This window comes from Rhinopithecus bieti, unplaced genomic scaffold (genome assembly GCF_001698545.2).
Source record: "Rhinopithecus bieti isolate Rb0 unplaced genomic scaffold, ASM169854v2 scaffold_71387, whole genome shotgun sequence".
Lineage (NCBI taxonomy): Eukaryota > Metazoa > Chordata > Mammalia > Primates > Cercopithecidae > Rhinopithecus > Rhinopithecus bieti.
In genome coordinates this window covers 511,469-534,028 of record NW_016826726.1, presented here as the reverse complement: position 1 = coordinate 534,028, position 22,560 = coordinate 511,469, and the positions used below count along the sequence as shown (strand labels likewise).

Genomic DNA, 22,560 nt, shown 5'->3' with positions numbered 1-22,560 from the left:
GCAGTAGCTGGGAATACAAGTGCATGCCACTACACCCAGCTAATTTTTGTATTTTTAGTAGAGACGGGAGTTCACTATGTTGGCTAGGCTGGTCTCGAACTCCTGACCTCATGATCTGCCTACCTCAGCCTCCCAAAGTTCTGGGATTACAGGTGTGAGCCACCGCGCCCAGCCCATGCTTCAATTTTTTAAAAAAAGACTATCACAGCTGAGCACGGTGGTGGCTGCCTGTAATCACAGCAACTCAGGAGGCTGAGTTCGGAAGATCACTTGAGGTAAGGAGTTTGAGACCAGCCCCTGTAACGTGGCAAGACTCCATCTTTATTTAGGGGAAAAAACAAAAAACTGAAAATCACAGTGGTCCATGTAAAGTTTAAAGCTCAGATAAAGGGGTTCTGGGCCCAGTGGGAACAGTATGACAAGTCTGGTGACTTGGGCAGGATTCTGGCTTAGAGCTTTCCAGAGTTTGAAGAGGGATTGGGTGAAGGTAGAGGCCAACATGGGGAGAAAATCAAGTCACACTTAAGAACTGAAGGTGGAAATGTCTGAGTGAGACTTAGGAGCCGTTGCTGAATGAACAAACTGACTCTGTAGCTCTGGGGGTCCTGCTAGGAAGGGGAGCCAAGTGAAGGCCTGACACCCATCCTCAAGTGTTGTGGCTCGGGGAGCTGGGATGGCCTTCTTGGACCACTTGGGGAAGGCATGGAGGGTCTCTGTGGGAGGAAGTCATTTCTTCATATCCCCTCCCTCCCTCAGATACTCTCCTTGCCTATTTGTCTCTTCTCACAGATATGTCTGGGGCTGGGGGTACAGTGTCCCAGTGACAAGGATCTGAGCCACCTGGCTTTGAGTCTGGTTCTGATGTTCCCTAGCGGTATGATTGAGCCTGGATAGGTTGCATTGCCTCTTTGAGCCTCTATTTCCTCATCTCTCAAGTGAGGATGATATCCTGTTTGCTGGCGTATGACTCACTTACCCCTTTTCCCCCTTTCTAAAAAATGCCTTCTGCAATTTAATTTTAATTTTAATTTTTGTTGTTTGTTTTTTTGAGACACAGTCGCTTTGTCACCCAGGATGGACTGCAGTGGCACAATCTCAGCTCACTGCAGCCTGGACCTCCCAGACTCCGATGATCCTCCCACTTTAGCCTCTTTAGTAGCTGGGACTTCAGGCATGCACCTCCATGTCTGATTAATTTTTATATTTTTTGTAGATATGGGGTCTTGCCATGTTGCCCAGGCTGTTCTTGAACTCCTGTGCTCAAGTGATCCGCCTACCTTGGCCTCCCAAACTGCTGGCATTGCAGCTGTGAGCCACTGTTCCTGGCCTGTTCTGCAGCTTCCCTGCTGTCTTTTCTTTTTTTTGGGACAGAGTTTTGCTTTTGTTGTCCAGTGCAATGGCATGATCTCGGTTCACTGCAACCTCCGCCTCCCAGGTTCAAGCGATTCTCCTGCATCAGCCTCCCAAGTAGCTGGGATTACAGGCATAGGCCACCACATCTGGCTAATTTTTTGTATTTAGTAGAGATCTGGTTTCACCATGTTAGTCAGGCTGGTCTTGAACTCCTGACCTTAGGCGATCCACCCCCTTCGGCTTCCCAAAGTGCTGGGATTACAGACGTGCACCACTGCGACTGGCCTTTTTTTTTGAGACTGAGTCTTGCTCTGTTGCCCAGACACTCCACTCACTGCAACCTCCGCCTCCCGGGTTCAAGTGATTCTCCTGCCTCAGCCTCCCCAGTAGCTGGGTTTTACAGGCGCCCGCCACCACGCCCAGCTAATTTTTATATTTTTAGTAGAGATGGGATTTCACCATGTTGGCCAGGCTGGTCTGGAACTCCTGACATCAAGTGATGCACCCGCCCCAGCCTCCCAAAGTCCTGGGATTACAGGTGTGAGCCACCGTGCCCAGCATTCCTTACCTTCTTATAACATGCCCATATTGTGGATGGAAGCGAATGGTACAAAGTGGGGCCCTTGGGCACCCCAGGCTGATTTAGACTCTTGAGGGCTTAATAGGCCTGGGGCTGCTAGTCCCTTGAGATTGCTTCCTAGCATCTTGCAGCTTGGGGGACCTTACTGGTGCTGAAGAGGCCATGCCTGTCTGGGAAAGCAGACAGGGTCAGGAATTCTGAGCATCGCGGCCCAAATTCGCTGTGTGACCTTCGTCGTCCCCTAGTGGTGAAGTGTGGCAACATCGTGTCTGGCAGGAACGGGTTGTGTGGCTTTGTGCCAGATTTTGTTGACTTTTGCAGCAGGTGCTGGGTAGGAATTCCCTCATTATATTTTTTGCATTGTGGCTTGCTTTTTAGTTGCTGTTATTTGCTTGGGTGCAGTTCTCTTATTTGCTTTTACACCATTATGTTTATTGAACGGGGCTTCATTCAATAAATGCAAATCCTGTGTGTTTTCTTACTATATACACGTTGAACATCCCTGATCTGAAAATCCTAAGTCTGAAATGCTTCAACATTTGAAACGTTTTGAGCACCAACATGGTGCCACGCATGGAATACTCAATTCACCAGGTGTGATGGGTCACAGTCAAAACTTTGTATTGTGCACAGAATGATTAAAAATAATGTATACCAGCCTGGGCAACATGGTGAAACCCCGTGTCTACAAAAAATACAAGAATTAGCTAGGTGTGGTGGCACACACATGGAGCCACAGTTACTTGTGGGGGCTGAGGCAGGAGGATTGCTTGAGCCCAGGGGATCAAGGCTGCAGTGAGCCATGATCATACCATTGTACTCCATTCTGGGCGACAAAGATAGACTGTCTCAAAAAACAAAAAAACAAAAAAACCCCAAAAAGATCTCACAGAGGCATTTGCGACACGTTCCATCTGGCTCCACATCCTTCTCTTTACCTTGCCCCAATCTCTAGCCCTGAGACCATGGGCAAAGTTCCTCCTTCACTTTGGCTTTATTCGTTTTTTGAGGCAGAGTTTCACTCTGTTGCCCAGGCTGGAGTGCAGTGGTGTGGTCTTGGCTCACTGCAACCTCCGCCTCCCAGGATCAAGCGATTCTCCTGCCTCAGCCTCCTCAGTAGCTGGGATTACAGGCATGCGCCACCATGGCTGGCTAATTTTGTATTTTTAGTAGAGACGGGGCTTCTCCATGTTGGCCAGGCTGGTCTCAAACTCCCGACCTCAAGTCATCCGCCCGCCTCGGCCTCCCAAAGTGGTGGAAGTACAGGCGTGAGCCACCGCGCCTGGGCAGTTGGCTTTGTTTTTTCATCAGTTAAGGGTGATGACCAGGGTTCCTTCTGAATTGCAGATAAACCTCCATCAGTTAAGGGTGATGACCAGGGTTCCTTCTGAATTGCAGATAAACCTCCATCAGTTAAGGGTGATGACCAGGGTTCCTTCTGAATTGCGGATAAACCTCCATCAGTTAAGGGTGATGACCAGGGTTCCTTCTGAATTGCGGATAAACCTCCATCAGTTAAGGGTGATGACCAGGGTTCCTTCTGAATTGCGGATAAACCTCCATCAGTTAAGGGTGATGACCAGGGTTCCTTCTGAATTGCGGATAAACCTCCATCAGTTAAGGGTGATGACCAGGGTTCCTTCTGAATTGCGGATAAACCTCCATCAGTTAAGGGTGATGACCAGGGTTCCTTCTGAATTGCGGATAAACCTCCATCAGTTAAGGGTGATGACCAGGGTTCCTTCTGAATTGCGGATAAACCTCCATCAGTTAAGGGTGATGACCAGGGTTCCTTCTGAATTGCGGATAAACCTCCATCAGTTAAGGGTGATGACCAGGGTTCCTTCTGAATTGCGGATAAACCTCCATCAGTTAAGGGTGATGACCAGGGTTCCTTCTGAATTGCGGATAAACCTCCATCAGTTAAGGGTGATGACCAGGGTTCCTTCTGAATTGCGGATAAACCTCCATCAGTTAAGGGTGATGACCAGGGTTCCTTCTGAATTGCGGATAAACCTCCATCAGTTAAGGGTGATGACCAGGGTTCCTTCTGAATTGCGGATAAACCTCCATCAGTTAAGGGTGATGACCAGGGTTCCTTCTGAATTGCGGATAAACCTCCATCAGTTAAGGGTGATGACCAGGGTTCCTTCTGAATTGCGGATAAACCTCCATCAGTTAAGGGTGATGACCAGGGTTCCTTCTGAATTGCGGATAAACCTCCATCAGTTAAGGGTGATGACCAGGGTTCCTTCTGAATTGCGGATAAACCTCCATCAGTTAAGGGTGATGACCAGGGTTCCTTCTGAATTGCGGATAAACCTCCATCAGTTAAGGGTGATGACCAGGGTTCCTTCTGAATTGCGGATAAACCTCCATCAGTTAAGGGTGATGACCAGGGTTCCTTCTGAATTGCGGATAAACCTCCATCAGTTAAGGGTGATGACCAGGGTTCCTTCTGAATTGCGGATAAACCTCCATCAGTTAAGGGTGATGACCAGGGTTCCTTCTGAATTGCGGATAAACCTCCATCAGTTAAGGGTGATGACCAGGGTTCCTTCTGAATTGCGGATAAACCTCCATCAGTTAAGGGTGATGACCAGGGTTCCTTCTGAATTGCGGATAAACCTCCATCAGTTAAGGGTGATGACCAGGGTTCCTTCTGAATTGCGGATAAACCTCCATCAGTTAAGGGTGATGACCAGGGTTCCTTCTGAATTGCGGATAAACCTCCATCAGTTAAGGGTGATGACCAGGGTTCCTTCTGAATTGCGGATAAACCTCCATCAGTTAAGGGTGATGACCAGGGTTCCTTCTGAATTGCGGATAAACCTCCATCAGTTAAGGGTGATGACCAGGGTTCCTTCTGAATTGCGGATAAACCTCCATCAGTTAAGGGTGATGACCAGGGTTCCTTCTGAATTGCGGATAAACCTCCATCAGTTAAGGGTGATGACCAGGGTTCCTTCTGAATTGCGGATAAACCTCCATCAGTTAAGGGTGATGACCAGGGTTCCTTCTGAATTGCGGATAAACCTCCATCAGTTAAGGGTGATGACCAGGGTTCCTTCTGAATTGCGGATAAACCTCCATCAGTTAAGGGTGATGACCAGGGTTCCTTCTGAATTGCGGATAAACCTCCATCAGTTAAGGGTGATGACCAGGGTTCCTTCTGAATTGCGGATAAACCTCCATCAGTTAAGGGTGATGACCAGGGTTCCTTCTGAATTGCGGATAAACCTCCATCAGTTAAGGGTGATGACCAGGGTTCCTTCTGAATTGCGGATAAACCTCCATCAGTTAAGGGTGATGACCAGGGTTCCTTCTGAATTGCGGATAAACCTCCATCAGTTAAGGGTGATGACCAGGGTTCCTTCTGAATTGCGGATAAACCTCCATCAGTTAAGGGTGATGACCAGGGTTCCTTCTGAATTGCGGATAAACCTCCATCAGTTAAGGGTGATGACCAGGGTTCCTTCTGAATTGCGGATAAACCTCCATCAGTTAAGGGTGATGACCAGGGTTCCTTCTGAATTGCGGATAAACCTCCATCAGTTAAGGGTGATGACCAGGGTTCCTTCTGAATTGCGGATAAACCTCCATCAGTTAAGGGTGATGACCAGGGTTCCTTCTGAATTGCGGATAAACCTCCATCAGTTAAGGGTGATGACCAGGGTTCCTTCTGAATTGCGGATAAACCTCCATCAGTTAAGGGTGATGACCAGGGTTCCTTCTGAATTGCGGATAAACCTCCATCAGTTAAGGGTGATGACCAGGGTTCCTTCTGAATTGCGGATAAACCTCCATCAGTTAAGGGTGATGACCAGGGTTCCTTCTGAATTGCGGATAAACCTCCATCAGTTAAGGGTGATGACCAGGGTTCCTTCTGAATTGCGGATAAACCTCCATCAGTTAAGGGTGATGACCAGGGTTCCTTCTGAATTGCGGATAAACCTCCATCAGTTAAGGGTGATGACCAGGGTTCCTTCTGAATTGCGGATAAACCTCCATCAGTTAAGGGTGATGACCAGGGTTCCTTCTGAATTGCGGATAAACCTCCATCAGTTAAGGGTGATGACCAGGGTTCCTTCTGAATTGCGGATAAACCTCCATCAGTTAAGGGTGATGACCAGGGTTCCTTCTGAATTGCGGATAAACCTCCATCAGTTAAGGGTGATGACCAGGGTTCCTTCTGAATTGCGGATAAACCTCCATCAGTTAAGGGTGATGACCAGGGTTCCTTCTGAATTGCGGATAAACCTCCATCAGTTAAGGGTGATGACCAGGGTTCCTTCTGAATTGCGGATAAACCTCCATCAGTTAAGGGTGATGACCAGGGTTCCTTCTGAATTGCGGATAAACCTCCATCAGTTAAGGGTGATGACCAGGGTTCCTTCTGAATTGCGGATAAACCTCCATCAGTTAAGGGTGATGACCAGGGTTCCTTCTGAATTGCGGATAAACCTCCATCAGTTAAGGGTGATGACCAGGGTTCCTTCTGAATTGCGGATAAACCTCCATCAGTTAAGGGTGATGACCAGGGTTCCTTCTGAATTGCGGATAAACCTCCATCAGTTAAGGGTGATGACCAGGGTTCCTTCTGAATTGCGGATAAACCTCCATCAGTTAAGGGTGATGACCAGGGTTCCTTCTGAATTGCGGATAAACCTCCATCAGTTAAGGGTGATGACCAGGGTTCCTTCTGAATTGCGGATAAACCTCCATCAGTTAAGGGTGATGACCAGGGTTCCTTCTGAATTGCGGATAAACCTCCATCAGTTAAGGGTGATGACCAGGGTTCCTTCTGAATTGCGGATAAACCTCCATCAGTTAAGGGTGATGACCAGGGTTCCTTCTGAATTGCGGATAAACCTCCATCAGTTAAGGGTGATGACCAGGGTTCCTTCTGAATTGCGGATAAACCTCCATCAGTTAAGGGTGATGACCAGGGTTCCTTCTGAATTGCGGATAAACCTCCATCAGTTAAGGGTGATGACCAGGGTTCCTTCTGAATTGCGGATAAACCTCCATCAGTTAAGGGTGATGACCAGGGTTCCTTCTGAATTGCGGATAAACCTCCATCAGTTAAGGGTGATGACCAGGGTTCCTTCTGAATTGCGGATAAACCTCCATCAGTTAAGGGTGATGACCAGGGTTCCTTCTGAATTGCGGATAAACCTCCANAGGATGGTCTCGATCTCCTGACCTCGTGATCTGCCCGTCTCGGCCTCCCAAAGTGCTGGGATTACAGGCTTGAGCCACTGCGCCCGGCCTCTTTTCCTTTTTTGAAATGGAATCTCACTCTGTTGCCCAGGCTGGAGTGCAGTGGCGTGATCTCAGCTCACTGCAACCTCCACCTCCTGGGTTCAAGTGATTCTCCTGCCTCAGCCTCCTGAGTAGCTGGGACTACAGGTGTGCATCACCACACCTGGGTAATTTTTGTATGTTTAGTGGAGATGAGGTTTCACCATGTTGGCCAGGCTACTCTCGAACTCCTGACCTCATGTGATCCACCTGCCTCGGCCTCCCAAAATGCTGGGATTACAGGTGTGAGCCACCATGGCTGGCCTGATTCTCTGTTTTGTGTTTGGCTCTTGACCAAGCTGCTTCTCATAGCTGGCAACAATGGTTTTATGATCTCTTTGTTTATCAGGATGGTGGCGGTCTGTTTTTTATCTAGAGAGAGATGACAGGAAACCTGATTTGTTAGATTTTTTTTGGTCATTATTTTGTATGCTTGTGATCTCACATCACTTAAGGAAACATTGAAAGGAGAAAGCCCATTGAGATGTGGATCAGTGAGTTTTTGTGTTTTTTTGGTTTAACTTGATATATGAATGAGATTGTAGAACTGAAGCTTCAAATCTCTGTGTCTATAAGAGTTTGAAATACTCTTCTACCACCATAATATATCAAATTAAATTATAATGTCTCTTAAATTTTAAGATCTAGGCCAGTCGCTGTGGCTCACACCTGTAATCCTAGCACTTTGGGAGGCCGAGGTGGGTGGATCACCTGAGGCCAGGAGTTCAAGGCCAGCCTGACCAACATGGTGAAACCCCAACTCTACTAAAAATACAAAATTAGCTGAGCATGGTGGTGCGTGCCTGTAATCCCAGCTACTTAGGAGGCTGAGGCAGGAGAATCACTTTAACTTGGGAGGCGGAGGTTGCAGTGAGCTGAGATCATGCCACTGCACTCCATTCTGGGTGACAGAGTGAAACGCCGTACCGTATCAAAAAAAAAAAAAAAAAAATTTAAGATTCATTTTGATTCTTTTATAGGGTCTAATGAGGCTGCCAGAAAGATAAGGAAACACAAAAATTTTCAGAAAATAAATGGAATTTCTAATGTTTTAAAAGTTCTAGCCTTTGGAGGAATAAAAAAGGAACCTGTCAGGTGTGGTGATATGCGCTTGTAGTCTTAGCTACTCAGGAGGATCACTTGAGGCCAAGAGTTTGAGGCCAGCCTGCGCAACAAAGTGAGACCCCCATCTCTAACAAAAATTTAAAAATTGGCTAGGTGTGGTGGCACATGCCTGTAATCCCAGCACTTTGGGAGGCCAAGGCAGGTAGATCACCTGATGTCAGGAGTTTGAGACCAGCCTGGCCAACATGGTGAAACCCTGTCTCTACTAAAAATACAAAAAATTATACAGGTGTGGTGGCGGGTGTCTGTAATCCCAGCTACTTGGGAGGCTGAGGCAGGATAATTGCTTGAACCTGGGAGGTGGAGCTTGCCGTGAGCTGAGATCATGCCATTGCACTCCATCTGGGCAACAAGAGTGAAACTGTAAAAAAAAGAAAAACCACAAAATTTAAAATTAAGGCCAGGCGTGGTGGCTTACACTTAAAATCTCACTGCTTTGGGAGGCCAAGGTGGGAGGATTGCTTGAGCCCAGGAGTTTGACACCAGCCTGGGCAACATAGCAAGGCCCCGTCTCTACAAAAAAAAAAAATTAGTCAGGTGTGGTGGCACAGGTCTATAGTACCAGCTGCTCAGGAGGCTCAGGTGGAAGAATTGCTTGAGCCCAGGAGTTCTAGGCTGCAGGAACTATGATCACACCACTGCACTCCAGCCTGAGCAAGAGAGACCCAGTCTCAAAAAGCTAGACAAATACTAGGAAGAAATAGAAAAATTTACAGTTTTACAATGATGTTGAGCACTTAAAAATGTATTTGGTGGTATTTAAAGTGTTCTTATTAAGTGTACGTATTTTGGCCGGGTGCGGTGGCCCACCCCTGTAATCCCAGCACTTTGGGAGGCTGAGGCGGGCAGATCACAAGGTCAAGAGATCGAGACTGTCCTGGCTAACATGGTGAAACCCCGTCTCTACTAAAAATACAAAAATTAGCTGGATGTGGTGGCATGTACCTGTAGTCTCAGCAACCAGGAGGTTGAGGCAGAAGGATCGCTTGAACCTGGGAGGCGGAGGTTGCAGTGAGCCAAGATCGTGCCACTGCACTCCAGCCTGGGAGAAAGAACGAGACTCTGTTTCAGAAAAAAAAAAAAAAGAAGTGTATGCATTTCTTCTGAGATTCCTTTTCATGTTACCATTTTTTTCCTACTGCGTTGTTTTTCTGATTGAATTATTGAAGCTTTATATAGATTAGTGTTAACTCTTGTTTAGTTAAATATGCTGCAGATATTTCCTCCCAGTATGCATTTGGCTTTTCACTTTGCTTATGGTTTCTTTAGCCCTATAAAAATAATTTTGACTTCATGCATTTAAATCTGCCAGTCTTTTCCTTTGTGGCTTCTGGGTTTTGTGCTAGACTTGGAAAGTTCTGGGGGTCCTTTACTGCTGGCCTGCGGGTGCTGCAGGTCCTGCCCTGCCCTGCCCTCACCAGAGTGCTTTCCTCTTCCCTTCCTGTGGGTCACAGTAGCCCCCAGGCTAGTTCTGAAGCCAGTGAGGCTGGACTGGTCCTGACCTCTTCCCGCCTGTATGCGAAGCTCTTCTGTCTCGGGGTGGAGGTGGGGTGGGCTGTGACAGAATTGCACACTGGGGCTTGACATCTAGATGACACGTCCTTGCCTCCTTCCAGAAATGCCTTTGGTGCTGCAGTGGCTCTGCTGAGAGGACCTTATGACCCTGGTGTCTGGGCATGTGTGGTCTGTACCCTGGGACACTCTGAGACCCCCCTCCCACACCCTTGGGTCTGGCGGCATCGAATAGGTGGCTAGGCTGAGGGTCGCCCAGGGCCATGTGTGTAGCTGGAGGACTGCAGCCTGTGGCCAGGGGTAAGAACGTGGTTGGGACCGAGTTTGGGATACTATTTGGGCCTGGTTTGGAGCTTGTTCGGGTCTCGCCCCTTCTAGAATTGATACCGGGGGCTTTTGGGGCTCCGTTTGGAGCCAGGATGAGGAGTTTCAGCCGGGCTCTGAGCAGGGCCTGGCGTTGAGGCCTGCGGGAGGTTAGGGCCTCCTGGTCAGGCACAGGGTCCCCTGGTGCTCAGCTCCCCCTTTGCTGAGTGCTTCAGCTGCCTGCGCTGGGTGACTTCTGGAGAAGGCCTCAGGATCAAGCTGGGTCCACTCACCCGGGTCAGGTGGGGTGGGTCCGGCTTTCACTCTGCTCCAGGCCCGTTGGGTGACCCAGGCAGTCCCTACCCCTCTGGATTCTCTGCTCTGTCATTCAGTGCTCTTTCTGCCCCTCTTAGGCCCCAGGCACTGCCATCAGTGTCCCCATCATCCACTAGTAGCAGGGATCCCAGCCCTGCCCACCCTACGTACACAGGGGCATGGAAAGCTGTGGCCCCCGCGCTGCTGGTCCTGGGGCTGAACTCGCCCTCCAGCTGCCCGGGGCTGGGAAGCCCCTCGTTCCCACCTCCAACCCTGAGCTGCTGGGATGCCTGCCTCATTGCTGTTCCTGGAGGCTCCATGTTCTTCTGGAGGGCTGTGTGGCCTGCCCCCCAAGAGGCCTGGAACCGTCAATAGGATTAGCTGTGGTGATTCCCGTGGTCCTCCCTTTCCCACAAGCCCCGAGAAGGCCAACAGGCCCATTCCCTTCGTCCCCTGCCTCTGCTGGCCTCAGCTGAACATAGAGCCCACTTACTGGGGACTCTGGTCCCTAGAGGCTTCAGGGCCCATATGGCTGGAGGATACCCAGTCCTTCCCTGGGCCAGGGTGGGAGGAGCAGGGCAGTAACTGGGGATGGCAGGAGAAGGTGGGAGAGGATTTCAGGTCCGGAGTCCCCTTATTTCACCCCAGCCACACACACACAGACCAGAAGCAGTGCTCAGCCGTCTATTGGAGATTCTGCCTCCTCTGGGACAGATGTCCATGCTACCCGCAACTCCTGAGCACACTCTCGTGGCAGGTGGCGCGCTCTGGGTGGGTGTCCGGCAGTGGCTGGTCAGGGTGTAGAGGAGGGGACTGAGAGGGGACCTTGGTGAGCTTGCATGTGTGTGGGGATGCACGTGAGGGGGTGTAGGATCTCAGCACTCAGGGCCTCTTCCTCCTGGGGGGCACACAGAGCCCTTTCCTCCTCGGGGAGCAGCCCGGGAATGGGGTCTTCCCTCGGTGCCTCTAGGTCTTGCCCTCCAGCCCATGTCCCCAGAAGGTGGTCTTTCCTTGGAGGTGTCAGAGACTCCAGCCCAGGGCTCTGGGGTCACCGTGGGAATACCTGCCTCAGCTCGGCACGCAGTTTTCCTGGCCTGTTTCTTCCACTGGGAGCTGGGACCCTAATCCCTCAAAGGGGGGATCCCTGAGCCAAAGTCATGGGCAGGGAGCTGGTATGGACGAGTGTGTGCGGGGAGGGGTGACTGGCGGGGGCTGGAGTGTCCAGGGGCTGGGGTGGCCTAGTCGTCTTTATCCTTGGCGCCATGTTTGAGGATGCGGGTGAACTCCACATAGTTGAAGTTTCCTTTCTTATCAATGGGTGCCTCCCGGTACATCTCATCCACTTCCTCGTCCGTGAAGCGGTCACCCATGGTAGTGAGCAGCTCCCGGAGGTGGTCCTCATGGATGAAACCTGGGGGCAGGGGCAGGGTGGGTGAGAGCAGAAACTCGGGCTGAGACACACACAGCAGCCCCATCCCTCAGCCCCCTGGCAGCTCTTGCAGACCTAGAGGGGCTGGGAAGATACCATCTTAGTCTCTAGTCAGTCTGAGGAATGAGGACGAGGCAGGAAGGGTATGGGGATGCACGTGAAGGGGTGTTGGATCCCACGTGAAGGGGTGCCTGGGTCCTGTGGGGAGGAGTTGTGCAGTGGGACTGCCTCCAAGGTGTCACTTGGGGAACTTGAGGCTGTGAACGCTGGGTATGCCCTGTTTGAAGCGTGAACTCTGGAGTTCTGCTGCCTGGGTTGAAATGCTGATTCGCATTCTCCCTAGCTGTGTGCCTTTGGGCAAGGCCCTTAGCTTCCGTGTGCCTGTTTAATCTAGAAAACTGGGATGAACATGTTGCCATTCTGGTGAGGGACCGTGAAGGTAGTCAGGCCCGTGCAGGCCCAAGCAATGTTACCATGGCCATCATTACCCTGACATGTCCCTGGGAAAAATGAGCTGAGGGACAAAACGTCCGTTAGGAGATCTGAGGATGGGAGCCAGTTTCTATACCTTCTTGGCAAGAAAGGCATGAAATGGTTTGATTTCCGGAAAGGTCTAAAGCAGATGGAGAATGTGCATTGGGCCAGCAGGGGAGATCAAGAAGGCAGGAGCCTTGGGGCATGGGCTGTTCTGGCCTAGCCTTTGCGGGGACAATAAGGAGGTGGCCTGGCTTTTATAGTTCTGGTAACAGAACCTGGGAGATGGGTGATGTCTGTTCTGTCCCTTAGGGGCAGAGGCACGGAATGCCTGGGGTGGCCCTGGCCCCACTTGCATGCAGGGTGGTGGTAGGGGCGCCACGGACCTGAGGCTTCCTCGTCGAAGCAGGCAAAAGCGTTGCGAATCACATCCTCGGGGTCCGTGCCGTTCAGCTTCTCCCCAAACATGGTGAGGAACATGGTGAAGTTGATGGGCCCTGGGGCCTCGCTCATCATGCCCTCCAGGTATTCGTCTGTGGGGTTCTTCCCTGTGGCAGGTGGGGTGTTCCAGCCTGTGGTCCTGGGCCCTCTGTCCCCAGCTGGGGCAACTCCACCCCCGCTCCCCACCCCTGCCCTTCACGGTTCTGTGTGAGACGGGAGGTAGTGGGTTTTGTGAACTGGAAAGCATGGCGTTAGGGCAGCCACAGCAGTGGGCGCCGGGAGTCCCTGGCTGCTTCCACCAGTTTCCTCCTGTGGCCTGGATGTCAGCAGTCGGCAGTGCTCTCTAAAGTATAATAAAAACAACCCTCTGCAGACTGCTCACTGTGGCTGGTGGCCCACGTGCCTTATTGCATTTAACTCTCACCACCCTGTGAAATCAGCATTCTTACCCACGTCACAGGTATGGAAGCTGAGGCACAGAGAGGCCAGGCGACTTGTCCAGGGTCAGACAGCAAGTAAGGAGGAGACTTGAGTAGACCTGGCATTTGAACCCAGGCAGCCTAACTCCTAAGTCCAGACATAGTGCTTTGCTGTCAGACAGGCCTGGATTTGGATCCCAGCTGTGCACCTTGGTTTCCCCCATCTCTTAGGGGAATTGTGAAGACAATAAGACAGTATTTGCAAAAGGCTCATAGCAATGACTGGCACAGGCCTGTGGACTTTGGAATCAACTGCTGGGTTTCTATTGCAGCCCCACTACTTGGTAGCTGTGTGACCTTGGGTAAATTACTTAACCTCTCTGAGCCTCAGTTTCCTTGTTTGTAAAGAGGGAATGATAATTGCATCTGTTCAACAGGATTGCTTTGAGATTTAAGATAATACCTGCAGGGCTTATTATTAATATGATGATTATATTTGCTGCTCTTGTTTTTAACTTGAAGATGAGGGTGTGGCTCATCTGCAGACCCACTGATATGAGCTACAGACACGATGCATGTTTTTCTGGGTAGACACCCAGGGCTGTCATGAAGTCTCAGGGGCCTGGGTGCAGGGTGTGGCCTTGGAAATAGGAAGTTTTCATGTCCCTGAGTCTCACACACCCCGCTGTGTCCCCCTGGGATGGCCAGGGCAGCTGAGGCCCAAGAGGAGCTGTGACACCAGGACTCCTGTGGGGTACTTAAGCCCAGCCCCTTCTCTCACCAGGCTTCAGTCCTTCCATGAAGCTGGGAAGGCCCCAGATAAGAACCCTGGAGTTGGCGAGGCACGGTGGCTCACGCTTGTAATCCCAGTAGTTAAGGAGGCTGAGACGGGTGGATCACCTGAGCTCAGGAGTTTGAGACCAGCCTGGCCAACATGGCGAACCCCTGTCTCTACTAAAAATACAAAAATTAGCTGGGCGTGGTGGCGGGCGCCTGTAAAACCCAGCTACTGGGGAGGCCGAGGCAGGAGAATCTCTTGAACCCGTGAGGTGGAGGTTGCAGTGAGCCGAGATGGTGCCACTGCACTCCAGCCTGGACAACAGAGTGAGACTTCGTCTCAGGGAAAAAAAAAAAAAAAAGAACCCTGGAGTTTACTTCCTGCCAGGTGACCTCCTGGGAGAGGGAGGCTTCAAGCGAGCCTGGCCTGAAGCTGGGAGAGGTTTGGTCCTCAGGGCAGGGGGGCAGTGTGCTGTCAGTTCTCCCACTCAGGGTTGCCTGGTTCTCCCGCTCAATGCCTCGTGGGTAAACATCAGGGCCATGGCCCTATTTCACAGGAAGAGGCATGTGCACAGGGCTGTACCAGGGACTGACTCTCTGGCCCCAAAGCTCGAGGCTTGACTGTCATGGGGCTGTGTCCTCTGGTCCTGGACTCTCCCTCCCCCAGGGAGTGTCTGGTCTGGATGCTGTCACCCAGCATGAGGGGTGTGCGGGAACTGGGCTGAGAGTGGCTGGCTGTGGCCAGCACTTTGGGAGGGATGTCGGGGCAGGCCTGTGGGTTGAGGCATGGTCTCTGGAGGCCTTGTCTCTGGGCCTGTATTTCCCCATCTGCAGTAGAGAATTGGACTTGATTTTTGTATCCTTAGTTCTAAGGTCCTGATCTTGAGGAAGTCACTGGGACCAGAGAGGCTATGAGAGCCTGGGATGGGTGACCTCTGAAGGAGGGGAGCTGGTCTGGCCTCCCCTCTAGGCCTCAGTTTCCCCATCTGTGCAGTGGACAGCCTGCAGTTCGCTTTCATTTAGATGCTGACCCTTTTTTTTTTTTTTTTTGAGACGGAGTCTTGCTCTGTCGCCCAGGCTGGAGTGCAGTGGCGCGATCTTGGCTCACTGCAAGCTCCACCTCCCGGGTTCATACCATTCTTCTGCCTCAGCCTCCAGAGTTGCTGGCACCTGCCACCACGCCTGGCTAATTTTTGTATTTTCAGTAGAGACGGGGTTTCACCATGTTAGCCAGGATGATCTCGATCTTCTGACCTCGTGATCTGCCTGCCTCGGCCTCCCAAAATGCTGGCATTACAGGTGTGAGCCACCGCGCCCGGCCAGCTGACCCCTTTCTTTCAATGAAATGATACCTGGCAGCCCAGTGCACAAATCTGCCTAAGACAGGCCCACTGTGGAGTCAGCCTCTCTACGTTCAGACCCAGTGGTGGACCTGCTTTGTGCTTCAGTTTTCCTGTTGAACGGACTAAGTAATGGCAACTATTCTCTTTTTTTTTTTTTGAGAAGGAGTCTCACTCTGTCACCCAGGCTGGAGTGCAGTGGCCAGATCTCAGCTCACTGCAAACTCCGCCTCCCGGGTTTACGCCATTCTCCTGCCTCAGCCTCCCGAGTAGCTGGGACTACAGGCGCCCGCCACCTCGCCCGGCTAGTTTTTTGTATTTTTTTAGTAGAGACGGGGTTTCACCGTGNTTTTTTTGAGAAGGAGTCTCGCTCTGTCACCCAGGCTGGAGTGCAGTGGCCAGATCTCAGCTCACTGCAAACTCCGCCTCCCGGGTTTACGCCATTCTCCTGCCTCAGCCTCCCGAGTAGCTGGGACTACAGGCGCCCGCCACCTCGCCCGGCTAGTTTTTTGTATTTTTTTAGTAGAGACGGGGTTTCACCGTGTTAGCCAGGATGGTCTCGATCTCCTGACCTCGTGATCCGCCCGCCTCGGCCTCCCAAAGTGCTGGGATTACAGGCTTGAGCCACCGCGCCCGGCCAGTAATGGCAACTATTCTCTAAGGTGGACACCACGCATCTCACTACACAGGAGGGGCCCTGTAAATGATTGGCAGAGCCTTCCTGGCCCCATCCATCTCACCCCTGTCCCTGTCCCAGCTCACCCAGCGAGGCCAGCATGTCGTGCAGATCCTCCTTGTCAATGAAACCATCACGGTTCTGGTCAATCATGTTGAAAGCCTCCTTAAACTCCTGGATCTGGGACTGGTCAAACATTGCGAAGACATTGGATGTGGCCCGCTGTGGCCGCTTCTTGGTGGTCTTGGCTTTGGCCCGCTTGCTGGACATCTTGGCTTCTGGTGGGTGGGGCTTCCCTGCAGGAAGGGGTGGGGGTCGGGTGGCCCATGACTCTGGGCCAGGGAAACTTCCTGCCTCCCCCAGACCGGCTTTTAGCACTTGGGCCTGGCATTCAAGGCTACCCACGGATTTGGGGCTCCCACCAGCCAGTTCTTCACAAAAGCAGACAAGTGTGGGCTGTGCGATTCTGAACAACTTCCTCTGCCTCTCTGAGCCCGAGAGTCTTTATCTGGGACTTGGGACATGAGGAGTGCCCAGCAGTAGGGATTAACTGACCCAGTGCCGGAGAGTTCCTGGAACAGTGCCGGGCATGGAGTCAGCTATTTTGGCTGTGACTGTTTGGGTAAAACACTTAGGATTGGGCTTGGTGCCAACCATTACCATGCTTTATCTCCTTTAATCCTTAATAGCATTTACACTGTCCGTCTCTCTTTCTATGTGACAAGGTGGGTCCACTCATGGGAGTCAGTGAGGGCTCTCCTGGGCTGCCATCCAGGCTCCCTGCCCCGCAGGAAGGAGCTGGATCAGCAGTCCTGCATTCCTGCCGTTCCTTACCCTCCCACTCCATCCCTCCACTGCCCGCCTGATGTTCTAGGAGGCTCTGGGCAGTCAAACCCCCACCTGCCCACCTCAGGGAGCTTGACCAGCCCCCCAGTGGGGAGTGGTCATGGCCTGATCCTGGGTCCGACTGATTGTTCTCACTCCCCCAGTGCTTATCAGGGAGTGAGGCTTGCTTGGGCTGAGAACCCCAGCTTCTTCACCCTTGCTTAGACCTGGCTTCTTAGCCTCCAGCCGGCCTCTTCTGTCCCATACAGACGCCGACCTACACCTGTCACTCTGAAGCCCTCGAAGGTTCCTGCCGCCCCTCAGAGCAAGTCTGGGTCCCTCATCCTGGCATTCAAGGCTCTGTGTGAGTCCCATTTGTGACCCACAATCCTGCCCTTTGGACCTCTGTAGTTCACTGGACACTCCAGGCTTTCCTCTGTGGTCCCTCCTCCCCTGTGCTCTTTCTTCTCCAGCCCAGTTCTTGAGACCCCCACCTCCTGGGGAGCTGTTCCCTGCATGCTTGCTTCCACAGTAAACAGTTAAAGATCTCTCTCCCTTGTGGGCCAGCATAGATGCCCCAGTTTACGCCAATCCCAGGCCATAGTGGGGCTGACAGATGCTTGTTTGATGAATGACTATATGAAGGCAACTACGGCCAGTCTGCTGCTTCCACTGTACAGATGGGAAAACTGAGGCCAGGCCTGGGACTCTTTCCCTGAACGCTTGTCATGGCTTGTGGGGATATGCGCCTGAAGACCCAGTGCCTCCTTCCCTCGGCTGGGGCAGTGGGCCTGGCTAAGGTTCCAGGACTGTGGCCCCTCTTTCCTCTGCCCGAACCCCCGGGCCCAGGGCCTCCAGGAAGCCTGCTCTGCCTGTTGTTCACCCTAGGCTGTGTGGTTGCAACTTGAGCTGTTTCCAGGCCTTCCTCCCATGACTCTGTTCAAGTCATTCTCGGTCCTTGGCCTTTGAGATCATCAACCCTGGACCGGGATCCTGGCCAGCCCCAGCTGGTCCCCAGGGCCATCACTGCCTGTAGTCATGAGACAGTGGCTGCCTGTGTCCCAGGGACCAACACACCCAACCTTCAGTGTTTCTTGCATGGTTCAGGAAGGTAGACAGAAGTCCTTCTCAACCATGACCTGGATGGGAGTGCCATTGTACCCAGATGCTGGCCCCCTCCTCTCCCATGGTTTGGAGGGGCCTAATCCTTGCCTGAGTCCAGTGTTCTCGGGAACTTTGACTCCTGGTGCCCACAGAAGGCTGCATGCAGAGGGGCAGTGCACTGTGCCCAACAGAGGCTGTGATGGCCATTACTGTCCCTATGGCAGGCATGGCCAGGCCATCCACAGCTGGGTCTGAGCCCAGCTGGGCCCCTCTGCCTTCATAGCTACCCAGTCTGCACTCTCTGCCATGGTGTGGCTGGGGGCACTGTGCTTACGGGCTTGCACAAGGCCGCCATGTCCACCCCAGCAATCGTGGGAAGTGGTGGGCAGAGGCAGGGGTGCCCCCCATGGTGCAGCTAGAAAAACAGGCCCCAGCAGGGGAATGGAGTGCCCATGAGAGGGGGAGGGGCTACCTGGAAGCCAGGATTCCTGGGCTAGGTTTGGGTCAGTGGGGAGCAAACTTGGCTGCTGGTGCCCTCGAGGCTTGAACAAAACAGGGAGCACTGGTCCTTAGGCAGGGCTGGGGCAGCGGAGCAGGAAAGGGCTCTGTGTGTCCAGAGGCACCTTCTAGAACTGGTGGAGGAGTGAGGGGTAGGCATGGGTGGGGCCTTTAGTTCTGGGGCCATCGCTTCCCCATTCAGGGGCCCTGGACCCCAGGGATCAGCACTGATGCTTGGCCTGGCTGTGACGAGATGCCATGTCCCCCATCCTGGTGTCCAGATTCCCACCATAACAGAAAAGGCCAGGCTGAAGCCAGCACAGGGCAGTGCCCCCATGACCTCCAGCCCCTGGGGCTGGGCAGGCCAGATGCCTGCCTCTCGAGTGCACCTCATCTGAGGCTCCTCCTTAGAGCAGTTGGAGGGCTGGGAAGAGCAGGTATGGGGTTCTCCCAGGCCTGAGTCCTCGTCCTCCCCCCTAGGGGTGAGTCCATCAGGGCCCTCGGCAGACCTTCCCCACCCACAGGCGAGATGACCCAGAGAGGGGAAGCCTGGGTCCCTGCATACAGCACTGGCTGTGCCCTGGTCTCCGTCCCTCTCTCCTGGCCCAGGGTGTGGAGATGGGAGATGGGGAGGGGACACGGATGCTGTGGGGGCATGGAGCCCCACAGGGCTGTTTCTCCATCTGTGACACACATGCCTTTACTGGGTCTGGGGTACTGGTGACGGCAACCCCCCTCCCCGGCATCCTTGCACCCAGGCTTCCCAGCCCCCCTGGAGCTCTGGGCTTGGCGTCTCTAGCTCCTTAGCAAAGGGGCAGGGCCTGGACGACGGCCTTCCCTTGCTGCAGGACCACTGCTTCCCAGAGGCCAGAGCAGCCTTCCTGCTGCCCGGCCCCTGGCCAGAGTCCCTGTCGGCCCCTAACAAAGGCGCTGCCCCAGCTTACCCCGCGATCTGTGCCCAACAGACCCTACCACATCCCAGTCCGTGGGGCCCGCCTCTGTCTCCCGTGACAGCCGGGTTGGGCCCGGGCCACCTTTCATCTCCAGCCCTGGGCAATCAGGCCCATTCTGAAGACCCCTGGGCCCCGGCTCCCACCTGGTGCGGAGAAGGTGCTCGGGCTCGCTGGGTGCGTGGAACTGGGCCGGCCGTCGGGTCGGGACTCCAGGCGGGGGCGGGGTGTGGCGGCCGGGCCTTACAAGGCAGAAGAATGCGCGCGGGGCGGTGCCGCGGGGCGGGGTGGAGGGGCCCTCGGCTGCCGTCCGGCCTTATTTGGCCTCGGCCCACGGGCTGGCAGGCGGGGGCGCTCTAGGGTGAGCCCCCCTTCCTTGCTGTGCCAACCCTGGCTGCACAGAGGGCCTTATAGGGAAAGGAGGTGATGGGGTGAGCAAGCAATGGTAGTAGGGGAGTGGGGGTTCGCTCTGGGCTGCCCCTTCCCCTCCAGCGAGGCAAGCGGAACGTCCAGCGCCGCTTCCCCAGAGGCCTCCCGCTTGTGTGGGCCGTGGGAGCGCAGCCGTGGGAACGGCTCTCGGTGGGGGGAGGGCAGAGGCAGTGGGTGAGGGAGTCCCCAGGGACCCCAATGCCTGATGACTCGCCCTGTCCACATCAACGGCCACCCACCAGAGCGGGACCGAAGGACCCACTCGGGAAGCACTGGTTTCGTGGAGGGAAATACGATGAACAAGTAGCTCAGCGGCCTGGGGCCTCGAAGGAGCGGCGTCCTGGGGGGCTCGTGGGCTGTTCTGCAGGGTGCTGTGGGCAGTGACATTGGGCAGACAGGAGGTGCGGGGGTGAGGGCTCCTGGGCTCAGGGTCACCAGCAGCAGGAGGATGGGGGCGGGAGCCGGAGGGGCTGAGAAGGAGCAGGGACCCCTCGGTGGCTCCCCATAGGCCACGTGGGGTGTCGGAGGGTTCTGAGCAAGGAGTGACGACCTGGCTTGGGTTTTGACGGAATCCTTTTGGGTGATGTGTTGAAAATAGCGCAGAGGGGGCCGAGTCCCTGAGCAGGGGACCAGTGAGGAGCGACCCAGCAAGGATCAAGGTGATCCGGACCAGCGGGGAGGCCGAGGGACGAGTGCAGAAACTGTTTCCGAGGTGCAGCCGGGAGGATCTGCGGGTGGATTGGAATGGGTGTGAAAGAGAAGGGTCAGGGTGGACCCTGAGAGTTTTGATCTGAGCGACCAGAAAGATAGAGCTACCATTTTCTAAGATGGGTTTGCTGTGTGGAGCAGTTTAGGGATAAGAAACTCCATTTTGGACAAATTAATTTTTAAGAACTTTATTTTGAAATGATTTCAAACTTAGGATAAAGTTATAAGAACTGTGCAAAGAACCCTGTATACCTTCATCTGGATTCTCCATTTGTTACCATTGGGTTTTATTATATTTTCTTCTTGCTTTCCATATACATATACATATATATAATACATATACATACATTTATATTTATTTATTCCCACCCCCAACCATTTCAGAGTTTCTTCCATACATATGTCCTGTTATCTCGACGTGTTTCAGTGAGTACTTCCTAAAAAGGAGATTCTCTTAAATAAGCCTAGTACAATGATAAAAGTCAGGACAGTTTTCACATTGATTTAATGACCTAATTCAGGTCGTGCCGGTTATCCCAATAGTGTCCTTTAGAGGAATTTTTTCTGGTCCAAGAGCCAAAGTAAGATCATTTGTCATCACGTTTCTTTAGTATCCCTGTTTTAAATTTTATTTTTTGATTGTGGTAAAATATACATAACATAAAATTACCATTTTCAGTGTTTTTAAGTGTACAGTTTGGTGGCATTAAGTGCAGTCACTTTGTTGTGTAACCATCACCACCATGCATCTCCAGAGCGCTTTCATCTTCCCCAGCCGAAACTCCCTGCCAGTTAAACACTAACTCCGCCTTGCCGCCTCCACCTTGCCCCTTCTCCCCGCCCTGGTGGCCTGCATTCATCTCTGTTTTCTGTGAGTTTGTCTAGTCATTGGAGTCTCATATAAGCGGAATCATAGAGCATTTGACCTTTTGTCACTGGCTTCTTTCACCCGGCATAATGTTCTCAAGCTCCAGGTTCATCCATGTTTAGCGTATATCAGAATTTCTTTTTGGGGGTGGGGGGGTGAGATAGGGTCTCACTCTGTTGCCCTGGGTGGCATGCAGTGGCACAATTATAACTCACTGCAGCCTTGACCTCCTGGGCTCAAGCAGTCCCCCTGCCTCGACCCCCTCAAGTAGCTAGGGCTGCAGGCATGCACCAGCACACCCAGCTAAGTTTTCTACTTTTGTAGAAACAGGGTCTCCCTGTGTTGCCCAGCCTGGTCTCAAACCTCTAGCCTCGAGCAGTCCTCCTGCCTGGACCTCCCAAAGTGCTAGGATTATAGGCCTGAGCCACTGTGCTTGGCCCTGGCTAATTTTTTAAAAATTCTTTTTGTAGAAATGGGGTCTCGCCATGTTGCCCAGGCTCTCATCCTTTTTAAGGCTGAATAATACTCCATTGTATGCATGTTTTGTTTATCCATTCATCATGGATGGACACTGGTTGCTTCCACTTTTTGGCGATTCTGAATAATGCTTCCGTGAACGTGGGTCTCTTCAAGTTCATGCTGTTGTTTTTTTAACCTGACATTGTGAACATATAAGTCTCTGTTTTCAATTCTTTTGGGTATATGCCCAGAAATGGAATTGCTGGATCAAATGGTTATTCTATTTTTAACATCCCGAGGAACTGCAGTAACTGTTTTCTGTAGTGGCTGTACCATTTTCAATTCCCATCAACAGTGTACAAGGGGCCTGGTGTGATTGCTCTTGCTTGTAATCCCAGCACTTTAGGAGGCCTAGGTGGACGGATCACTTGATGCCAGGAATTTGAGACTAGCCTGGCCAGCATGGTGAAACCCCATTCTCTACAAAAAATACCAAAATTAGCCAGGTGTGGTTGTACATGCCTGTAATCCCAGCCACTCGGGAAGCTCAGGCAGGAGACTCACTTGAACCCGGGAGGCGGAGAGGTTGCGGTGAGCCGAGATTGTGTCGCTGCACTCCAGCCTGGTGGACAGAGTGAGACTCGGTCTCAAAAAAAAAAAAAAAATCTTTA

At 52.5% G+C, this 22,560-nt stretch overlaps 1 protein-coding gene and 1 long non-coding RNA gene across 3 annotated transcripts in view; one reads left to right on the top strand and one right to left on the bottom strand.

Annotated features, from left to right (window-relative positions):
* LOC108523053 (uncharacterized) overlaps positions 1–22,560 on the top strand; it is a 78,351-nt gene that overhangs the window by 17,814 nt on the left and 37,977 nt on the right. The window lies entirely within an intron of this gene.
* On the bottom strand, positions 11,163–19,685 carry MYL9 (myosin light chain 9). Of its 2 annotated transcripts, none has more exons than XM_017863522.1 (4): positions 19,572–19,685; positions 16,135–16,344; positions 12,782–12,943; positions 11,163–11,903 (listed from the first exon to the last, which is right to left on the bottom strand). In XM_017863522.1, the coding sequence occupies exons 2-4, from the start codon at positions 16,316–16,318 to the stop codon at positions 11,731–11,733; spliced, it is 519 nt and encodes a 172-aa protein (XP_017719011.1). In that variant the 5' UTR covers positions 16,319–16,344; positions 19,572–19,685; the 3' UTR covers positions 11,163–11,730. The 2 variants fall into 2 exon arrangements, with proteins under 2 accessions (XP_017719011.1, XP_017719010.1); XM_017863521.1 differs by lacking the exon at positions 19,572–19,685 and adding an exon at positions 19,420–19,543 and having other exon boundaries at positions 11,389–11,903.